General features: G+C 36.7%; 1 protein-coding gene across 1 annotated transcript; it reads left to right on the forward strand.

Moving 5' to 3' along the window:
* LOC121504367 (dickkopf-related protein 2-like) lies at nt 1-4,133 on the forward strand. The gene is made up of 5 exons (XM_041779077.1): nt 1-88; nt 857-1,029; nt 1,828-1,984; nt 3,518-3,652; nt 3,745-4,133. Exons 1-5 carry the CDS (start codon nt 1-3, stop codon nt 4,131-4,133), a joined length of 942 nt encoding a protein of 313 aa, XP_041635011.1.
* Nucleotides 4,134-11,371: the final 7,238 nt, after the last annotated feature.

Here is an 11,371-nt window from a genome sequence, read left to right on the forward strand (position 1 = left end):
ATGTTGGCGCGGGAGGGGCGGAAGCGCGTTCCTAGGACTGTGGTCGTCACGGGAACGCGCGTGGGAGCAGCGTATAAAGAGGATCAGAGTCCGTGAACATCTCACCTGGCTGAAATCCTCCACACAGACTGCAGCATCTCCTCTCCTCACCTGGTGGTCGGCTTTAACGCAGGAAAACAACGTTTCCGGAGTTTTGGTGCTGTAAGGAAGACGGAAACTTGGATTTAACGCAACAAACCGGGATTACATTTGTTTTAACTTCTTTTCAATTATTCAACGCCTTTTTAGAGAAAAAAATCACTGACAGGAAACAGGTAAGATAAAATATTTATCCTCATGTTGCTGTATATCATGCAGCTGCAATATATCTGAAAACTTGTTTTATAAAGCCTACAGTTAGCTTACAGAATAAATAACGCCATTGTAACGTTATTATTTTAGTATTTTGTTTAAGTTTTGGACTATCTATAAACATTCACCTTTTTAGTGTCATGGGGTGCAAAACAGTTTGTCAAATATCAATTTTTTTTAAAGTCAAATTTTAAATTTTAGCCAGATTTTATGGATATTTAAGAAAAAACGTTTTTACATTGTTTATATTAGATTTCATTGTTTCTGACTGCAGTGTCAGCAGTTTAATCATCTTTAAGACTATAGCAGCGTTTAAAACTGCCTTGCTGCTAAAAAGGGAGAAAATCATGAAAAAAGGACAAAATCGTTACAAAAAATGTGAAGAAACTTTATTTCAAAAAATGTATTTAGCATTATACGGTGCATCAACACATGTGACGTAGCCTATTTGGGCACGTAAGCGTCGTATTTTTACGTAAATAACGAGTGTTTTTCTCTCCTGCAGCAGTGATGGTTCGACAGTTGGTGCTGATGGTGTGTCTCGCGCTCGTGCTGTTGGCGCGTGCCCGCGGCGGAGAGGCGCGTGTCAAACTGAATTCCATCAGAACGGTGATCCTGAGGGACGGGCACGCGCTGCCGCTCAACAGGAGCACGTGGGAGCCCAGCCTGGACCTGACGGTTAGTAGCGTCTCTCTGACGTCACGTTCCGTTTGTACCTAAGGACGCTTTGATCTTTTTGAATTAAAAAAAAAATAAAAATCTTTCATCTTTTAGAATTAAAAAAAAACTTTGATGTTTTTAAATGAAAAAAGAAAGACACTTTTATCTCTTTGAAAAATAATTAAAATAAAAATTAAAAAAACATTTTTTTAAAAATATAGTTTAAATATTTTTAAAGGCTTTGGTCTTTTATTTGCTAATTTTATTTTAAGATTTTTAAAGGCATTATTCTGTTTATATTTTAATTTTATTTTAATATTTCTAAAAGCTTTTATTTCTTTGATTAAGTTTATTTTTAAAAGATTTTTCCTTTTTTTAAACTAAATTGTGTTTTATTATTTTTAACATCTTTGTTCCTTTAATTCTATTATCTTGAAAACTGTTGTCTTTATTTATTAGTTTTATTTTATCATTGTTTTTCACTCCATTATTTTAAAAGCTTTGTCCTTTTTGAAACTAAATTGTCTTTTTATCATTTTAAAAATCTTTTTTCTTTAAATTTTGTTATCTTAAAAACTATTGCCTTTTATTTATTTGTTTTATTTTATCATTTTTTTCACTCCATTTAAAAAAAAAACCCTTTAATCCAGTTTTTAACAAAATTGTGTTTTTATCATTTTAAAAATCTTTTTACTTTTAATTTTATTGTCCTAAAACTATTGCCTTTTATTTATAAGTTTTATTTTAGTTGATTTTAAATAAATTTTTTCACTCCATTATTTCTAAAGCATTGTTCCTCTGGTCTTGTGTTTGTAGTTGTACCAGTGTATGAGCGACTTGGAGTGCAGAGAGGGGAGCTACTGCCACGTGCCTTCAAAAGGCCCCGCCCATTCTCGCTGTCAGAACTGCCGTAGGAGGAAGAGACGTTGCCATAGGGACGGCATGTGTTGCCCAGGCAACCACTGTAGCAACAGTAAGTTTAACTTGTTTTACAGCAAAATTTGACTTCAAGATGTTTAGGCCTAAAGTTTATGTAAATTTTAACGGATCTTTTTAAACAAAAAGATAATACCGATTAACATGGGATCATCAAAACAAGTTTAGTAGCATGTAGAATAAACATTTTTATATACTTTCAGATTTAATTAAAAAAAAAATGAATAATGCACGTTGCCTCAGCTTTTAATAAAAGTCATGAGACAAATAGCAAAAATTGTCTAAGTTGCACAAATATATTAACCATATTTTAGTAGTCAGACCTTAATTAGACATGGCTAGAGTTTGCCTTCATACCCTGCATTTATCTAACAGGGGTGGTTTTAATCTTTACAGGGCTCCGGGCAAAGGCCAATATGGGGCCCTTATCAATTTAGCTAAAGTCATAGCAAGTAAACATCTCTTTCTAGGTATCAAAGCCGGAGAACTACAGGACATAACCAAATCTAGGGCTGGGGGCAATAGTGACCAAAAATCTAATCTCAATATCTACTAGCTAAAAGCTAATGCAGAATAAATGTTTTGATGTATTTTTAGCTGTCAACATACCAGAGTTTATCAACTTTGTATGTAATATAATCTAGTGAAAACCAAACCATATTAAAACCTCTTGCATACTTGAATAACAAAAAAAGAAGACCTAGACACCTGATATTGGGCAATTTTTAAATTTAACTCTCAGCATTTGTAGACAAACTCCAAAACACAGGTTAAACTGTACACACATATCTACACGTCCTTTTATTGACAGCAACATGTCCTGTACTCTCAAATACTTGTTTTAAAATGATCAAATGTCCATTATTTTAACAATCAACGTTATCAAAAAGTACAGAAACATTATGATCTACAATCACAGTTTTGACCAAAGAAAGAGACAGCACAGTCTAAATATGCAGTTATGTTGGCAACATTTGGCAAACTGGGTATAACTAGCAAAGAGGAAAAGGAATAATTCAGCAATATATGGGGGTTAATCTGGTGAAGATCAGGGCAACTATGTTGGCAACATTTGGAAAAGTGGGTGGAACTGGCAAGCAGTTGGGTAAATATGTTGGCAACACGCTAGAACTGGCAAAGAGCAATGCAAATATGTTGGCAACAATGGAAGGAAGGTTGTTGAACTGGCCAGGACTGAGGGTTTCCCTTGTTTCTCACCAACTTCACCAATTTTACCAAATGTTACCAACATACTTGTGCAATTTAGAAAATGTTGAGCAGTTAGTCTGCATTTCTGTGATGATTTAAATTAATAAAGCAGCGATATCACACTTGAAATAAATATACATATTTAGAAAAAACTAGAGGCCCCACAAACAGCCTTTACTTTGCCTAATGATGAAACTACCTGTGGTATCACAATATCATGTCTTATTTTGTTTTCTTTCACTGTTGGGCTTCTATGATTTGCAGTACTATAAACTTGACAAGCACCATGCTGATAAACTGTAATTGTATTTAGTTTGTCAGAATGGGTTTAATTTTAAATTACTGCTCTCTTTGCATTCAGATATTTGTGTTCCTGACGTGGATAGTTTCGCGTCTCAGAGGATCCCGGACTCGGATGGAGTGACTGGTTCTTTGTCTAAAAAGAAAGGATGGAGGAAGAGAGGGAGGATGGACGTCAAAGGAGTCTCCAGTAGAGGTACAAGTCTGGTTGTTTTGTGTTTTACTTGTCCCTTTTCTACCGTGATTATCCGTCTGACTAACTATCTCCGTCTGTTGGTTTGATTCCAGGTCAGGTAGGCGATCCCTGCCTCCGCTCTTCAGATTGTTCCGATGGTTTGTGCTGCGCACGCCACTTCTGGACCCGTATCTGCAAACCCGTGCTGCGGGAGGGACAAGTTTGCACCCGACACCGCCGCAAGAGCAACCACGGCCTTGAGCTTTTCCAGCGCTGCTCCTGCGGCGACGGACTCAGCTGTCGAGCACTGCGGGAGCCCGGCGCCTCGCCTTCCACGTCATCTTCATCTTCGTCACTTCTGGCAGCGGCGAAGTCCAAGTTCGCACCACCGACCTCACAGTCCCGCCACTCCTCTCCTCACACTTCTCTGCTGGGTTCTTCGGCATCAAAGTCATCGCCAGAAGTGGCGAAGACGAGACTTCACGTGTGCCAGAAAAACTGACGAAAGACGGGGAAAGGACAGACAGGTCATTCTGTCAGGAGGCATTGTGAGGCAGAAACCAAAGAAGAAGAAAGAGAGACAAACAGAGGGAGGGGTGGATGAACCGACCTGTTCACACCTGTGAAAACCCTCCTCCACCTCCCCCTCCTATCTCTATGCTAATGAACTTCCTGTCAGGCTGCATTCACACTCAAAGTCAGCGGGATGTGAAACTCTTTGTGGTTCGGATCCAGTTTCTTCCTCTGCGTCTAGACAAGCAGAAACCGCTTTGAAATCCGGTTTGACTCCATTTACACGAACAGGAAAGCATTAATATTGAAAACCTGATACATGACTGATGCAACGGCCCACAGAGATCCGGTCAATGTGCTTTTATTCTGAAAAACCACACCATGAAAATGCATTTTTATTATCAAACAGAACAATCCACAGGGAGAAAAACTTCAGCTAGCTTTATTGGTTTTTATGTGACATCTTCATGGCATCCTACTCTTGGTTTCAGTATATTCAAAATCTTTAAAAGCTCTCAAAGTAAAAACAAAAGTCTACTATCACACTAGATTTACTGATGTGGCACAAATGGAAAAGGTGCTTAAAATGATCAATTTCAAGGTAGCAACAATTTAAAAAGTAAGAACTGTCATTGCCTGAAAATTACGTTAGCTTAAAATATTAACACAAACAAAGAATTCTATTTCTATGTCTCTGTTAAATTCTGGGAAAAAACAAAGTTAGAATTCACGTAGTTAAAAAGGACTTGAAAATGGCTGTAACTTCAGATTTTAAAGGGACAAATCTTCTTGTGTAATGTTGTAAGCTTTCAAACATTTCTGAAGGATTGCCAAAGCCACGTTAGCCAAACGTAAAGGCTGTTGAACTTATCAAAACCTGGAAATAAACAACTTGGTAGGGGAAGTACTTCCAAATATTTAAGTTGCTAATTTAGCTTAAATCTCGTAAAACACATACAATTTCCTTTCTAGTTTTATTTGAGGAAAAAATACAGAGTATTTTAAGTAGCAGTTAAAAAAGGTAAGCAAAACTCACGTTAGCTAAACTAAAACCTACAGAAAACTCTTAAGAAAAATTCATTTGAAAAAATAAAGCTAAGATTGGCTAAAGGTCCCACTAGCTGAATTTGAGGGCTGCAAATGTATTAAAAAAACAAGTTTGTAGAAGATTTATTTGTCAAACTCTGCCCCAAACAAGTGTAAAACTGAGGAACCATCATATGGCAGAATAATGACAAGTTTGCTTTCAAGAGAAGTAAAGTCATGGCATTAAATAATAGTAACTGGTCCTGACTGACTGTAAAATAAATAATAGTAACTGGTCCTGAAAATTGGTTTAGCATCAGTATTACAAAGCTACAATTCTTGGGCTGTAAACCTCAAGACCATTAAGATTAGCCGAAACTCCCGTTAGCTGGACTAAAGACTTTAAACAAATCAGATCTTTGAAATTAGCCACCTCTAGCAAGAGGGTTTTTATATCTTCTGCTTTCTGTAAAACTATAAGTTAACCTGTTGAAGGTAATTCTAAAATTGTTTTACCTCTAGATTTTAGGAAAACAACACTTACAAAGGTGAGCTGAAGCTCATGTTAACTGGACTCAGATGCTTTTAAGTGCTTCAAATTCTGGCCTTTTACTCTTTTATTTCTAAAACATTACCAAAACAACTGGGGAATCAAGCTAGCTCAGGTTTTAATAAATCTGAATTAATGTCTGATTTCTGGTGTGCATTCAAGAACAGAAAATTATGTAGTGAAACATTTCTAACTGGTGTAGAAAATGGATTACACATCAGATTTTAGAGCGACAATTCACAAACTATGAACCCTTTGAAGACTCATGTGAGCTAAACTCACGCAGGCCGAATTCACGTTAGCCAAACTTCTGTTAGCCAAACCCAAAGGCTATTTTGTTGTCAAACTCTGGAAATGCAGAACTTCACAGATTAATTCTGAAGACTTTCCCCAAAAAACAATCGAGTAAATACATTACCATAGAATTCAAGATACAAACGTAGAATTCTATTCCCTGATGCAAATACGGATCTAATTGTTGTCACTGCCCTAAAAGTGTTTTTTATTGAATATTTGTTAATTTGTTTATTTGAGCATTAATATTACAGAGACTTGGAAAGACTCTGCCAAGCTCTGCTTAGTCAGACTCATAGGGTTTTTAAACGCAACACATCTGGAAATGAATACAACAGCCGGGATTTAATCACAAAACTTTCCCTAAAACATTTGTAGCATAGCGTTAGCTTATAAGTTTAAAGTACACACTTAAACTTTCAATTTTGCTTTCCAGGGAAACTAAAGTTTTGGCCAAAGTTAGTGGTGCAGAATTTTGATGGTTATTCATATAACTGAGCCGTTGAATATGGCGAAGTCAAATATCGCCATTCTAAGGGACTGGGATTTTGATCTTCACCACAATGGCTTAACTATGGTACACCTGAGGGAACGTAGGGATTGGTGCTGGCCGTGGTAAGTGTCAGTATGAAAGCTCATGAGTAATATAATTTAGAAAACAATAGAGCATTAACATAAGACCTCAACCTAGCTGCGACTAGGGTGTTTCTACTGGAAGCCTTAATAGACATGAACAGATTGAGAAAATTAGTTTCCTTTTCAATATTGTAGAGGTTTGTTCTTTGGCTTGCTAAGATTAGCTGAGCCCGTGTTAGCTATACTAAAAGGCTTTAAAACAGGAGACATTCTGAAAAAATTAAGAAGTGAATACGTTCTTTAAGCCCTGCCACATCTCTTCCCAAACAACTATACTCTGTTTATGCTTTGTCAGGTTTTGCGAGGTATTTAATTTTGTCATCAGCATACAGTCAGTCTCATCCACAACCACGTCCCGTTAAGTGTGAACTGCAGCCTCATTAGAGAACCTTCAGGGCCCGAGGTTTGTCCAGACGTCTTGTTTGATCGCACTGTTGTTAATGTGATAAAGTTATTTTTCTAAAGCTGTATATTTTGGATGAATGTTGGTGTAATTATTTGCCTGTTTTTTAAATGTCATTCTGGCAGTTAATTCTGGGTTTTTATTTACAACACTTTATGAAGGAATGTTTCTGTGAATAATATGTGTTATGATTAAAATGATCTGTAATCTTCAAGATTTCTGCGTCACTTTCCATCTTTAATCATCATATTAATGTGATTTACAGATGTATATATAATTTTGGACATATGGCACAATTTTTGTGCTTCGGTCAAAGTATTTACAGCAAACAGATTTATTAATATATATTTATTATATTTATTAAATTTATTAATTATATTTTTTAAATATGTTTATCAAATTTAGACTCAAAAAAACAGTTTTCATTTTTCTATTTTCTCTTGTTTTTTTTCCTCCCTTTTTACGGTCTTCGTTTCACATTTTGCTTAAAACACACATTGAAGAAAAAGAATGTTACTTAGCCAGTGTTTTGTCCTTTGAGCTTTCCCTCTTTGATAAGAAACACTAAAACTATTAAACTAGAAGAAATTTTCGACATTTATTGTGGAAAATGAAAAAATAAACAAGCATCAGCAAAAGTAATAATAGAACTTATTTTCATTTTTATTCCAAAAAGAAATATTTTTTTTAATGAAAAATAGGAAGATCAATGAACGGAGCAATGGTGATGTAACATTCTTTTTCTCACAAAAGCAGCAGACCACACATCAAAGACAAAAAGGAATGTTACATTGCCAGTGTTCTGTTCTTTGAGCTTTTCTTTTTGATCAAAAACAGAAAAACTAAAATGAAAAACACATTTTCTTACATTTATTAAAGGAGAAAAACCCAGAAACTAATAAAAGGTAGTTTTTTATTTAATTCTTTATTATTCCAAAAAGAAATTTATTTTTTTGATGTATGAAGAATAGGAAAATAACAAAACGGAACATTGCTAATGTTACATTCTTTTTCAAGCAATATCTGCAGCAGATCACACAGCTAGGGTTAGAAAAAGAATGTTACATTGGTACATCATTCTGTTCTTTGATCTTTTCCTCTTTGATCATCAACAGAAAAAATAAAAAATGAAAAACACATATTCTTACATTTGATTGTTTATTGTGGTGAATGGGAAAAGAAAAAGAAAAAGAAACTAATAATAAGTAGGTTTTTTTCTTCATTATTGCAATTTTCTTTTTGGTTATGAAGAAGAGGAAGATCACAGAACAGAAAATTGGTAATGTTACATTCTTTTACCAGCAACACCTGCAGCAGATCACACAGCTAAGAAAAAGAATGTTACATTGTCAGTTTTCTGTTCTCTGATCTTTTCCTTTTTGATCAAAAATAGAACTAAAAAATGAAAAACATATTTTCTTACATTTAATTGTTTAGTGCAGGAAATAAAAAAACAACCAGAAAACAATTTTTTTGGTTGTTTTTTTTTTAAAGAAACTGTTATTGTTTTTGTGTTCTGTTCAAAGATGAAGATCAAAGAACAGAACACTGGTGATGTAACAATTTTTCCCTTAACACCTGCAGCAGATCACAAATCTACGGGAAAAAAGAATGTTACATCATCAGTGTTCTGTTCTTTGATCTTTCCTTTTTGATCAGAACACAAAAGCTACATAAAAAATAACATTTTGAAAAATGTAGGGAAAATTAAAAAATTAGCAACAATGAACTTCGTTTGTGTTTTTTTATTCCCAGTTTAATATGAACCTCCTGACAGGGCCAAGAGCTGTTTTTTTCCCATGTTTTCTTTTCCTATTTTTAAACAGTACTGGGAAACTTTTTGTTTTTGTATTTCTCATTTCAAATCAGAAATCCACTGGCCATGAAGTTCTAACTACCTAAGGATTCTTAAAGTTGAAACTCGCAATGTTAGTGCACATTTGCCCTGAGAAGTCCTTGAGTCTGGTCCACGTGTATCTGAAAACCAGGCGGCGAATGTTCTGCCCAGCGTCGGTGGGTCGAGATAAGATTAAGAAAGAGGAAAAGACTTCCCCACGGGCCCACAACGACACAAGGAACTGGTTCCATCTGTGCAGATTAAAGTTATTTATGACCACAGAATTAATGCTAACCCCAAGATCCTCCAACTGTTCGCCCATTTACATGTAAGAGGAACAACAGGTGAACCCAGTCTTCATCCTGTAATGGAAAACAGATTCAACAGAGAACAGTGAGTACTATCATCTCTGAAGGAGTTAGCTTTACAGATACAACACCTTGGATTATCTTACTTTGGAGTTTAGAATAGATATTCACTGATTTTATAACACTATTGTTTATGTAGTGCTGTGAGTAAATACAAAAGTCCATTTTTAAATGAGGATTTCATTTATGAAAGGAAAAAAGCCATCCAAACCTACCTGGCCCTATGTGGGAAAACGCAATTACCCCCATGTTCAATCATGAATTAACTGTGATTAACCACATTTTTGTAAAGCTGAGTTCAGTTTGACTATCCACACCCAGACCTGATTACTACAGACCTGTAGAATGAATAAACCCTTTAAACAAAAGCTGTCTGACAAAGTAGGCTAAAATATCTCCAACACATCATAAAACCATCTAAAGAAATTCAAGAACAGATGAGAAACAACTCAGGAAAGGGTTACAAAGACATTTCTAAGGCTTTAGGGCTCTGAGAGCCATTACCCACAAATGTGGAAAACTGTGGACAGTGGTGAACCTTACCAGGAGTGGCCAGCCTACCAACATGACTCCAAGAGCACATGGATGACTCATCCAGGAGGTCCCAGAAGAACCCAGAACATCTACAGACCTGCAGGCCTCACTGACTCAGTTAAGGTCAGAGTTCATGACTCAACACTAAGAAAGAGACTGGGCAACAATGGTATAACGGGAGGGTTCAAGGCCAAAACCACTGCTGAGTAAAAAGAACACAAAGGCTCGTCTCACATTTGACTAAAAACATCCTGATGATCCCTAAGACTTCTGGGAAAATATCCTGAGGACTGAGCAGACAGAAGCTGCTCCATCTGGAGTAAAACTATCAGCATTTCATCAGAAGAACATCAGTCCAACAATCAAACATGGTGGTAGTGTGATGGTCTGGACCTGGACCTGGACCACTAGAACTATGAATTCTAGCAGAAAATCCTGAAGGAGAATGTCTGTCCATCAGTTCATGACCTCAAGCTCAAGACCACTTGGGTTATGGAGCAGGACAACGATCCCAAACACACCAGCAAGTCCACCTCTGGATGGACTAAAAACCCTCCACTGTGGCTGAATGGAAACAGTTCTGCGAAGAGGAGTGTAACAACATTCCTCCACAGTGATGTGAACGACTCACTGACTGTTATCATAAACGCTTGCTTCAGTTGTTGCTGCCAAGGATGGAACGACCAGTTAAGAGATTTAGGAGGCAGTGACTTTTTCACGTAGGGCCAGGTAGGTCTGGAGGGATTTTTCCCTTACTAAAAACTGACTTCTGTATTTACTCAGGTTGTTTTTGTCTAATATAAAAATTAGTTTGATTATCTGAAACATTTAAGTGTGACAAAAATGCAAGAAACCAGGGTTTGACCAAACGTTCTCATGGATTCAAGAGGAAAGACAACCTTCTAGTGGGAGTCTTGATGTTAGTTCTCTTTTTAGTGAATTTCTAGTTTTCCTAAGCTTTCTGAGAATAAATGTTCATCCTGAGGAGAGAGAGGAGGGTGTGTTTTCATGTGTTTTCTCTCTTTCGTGGTCCGTAGCTGTTGGGCATCTCTGTCCTCTGTTTTGTTATGGTACTTTAAAAAAGTGGTTCTCAACGTTGGGGTTGGGACCCCCTTTGAGGTCCCCAGATCCCCCAAAAAAACCTAAGAATATTTTTCAAATTACACTGTTGCCACTTTATGCCAATTTTAGCCCATTTTCATCAGTTTTCCCATCAGTTTTAACACGTTGCCATCCATTTAACACACATTTTTTGTCGATTTTAAACTCTTTCCACCACTTTTTTCTTTTATTTTTTTAAAATTTATTTTTGGCATTTTTGTGCCTCCACTAGACAGAGGAGGACAGTGGACAGAGCCAGAAATAGGGGCAAGAGCAGGGGAGAGACACGCGGCAAAGGGCCCCAGGCCGGACTCGAACCCAGGCTGCCCGTGCAAGTGGGGAGCACCCCCCAACCACCAGACCACCTGCTCCCCTCCACCACTTTTTTTCTGCCTGTTGTTGCCACTTAAAGGGGCTCTATGCGAGATTTAGAAAAATATCAGCATAGCGACACCGCCGGCCATTAGGCGAACTACAA

This window comes from Cheilinus undulatus, linkage group 22 (genome assembly GCF_018320785.1).
Source record: "Cheilinus undulatus linkage group 22, ASM1832078v1, whole genome shotgun sequence".
NCBI classification, from domain to species: domain Eukaryota; kingdom Metazoa; phylum Chordata; class Actinopteri; order Labriformes; family Labridae; genus Cheilinus; species Cheilinus undulatus.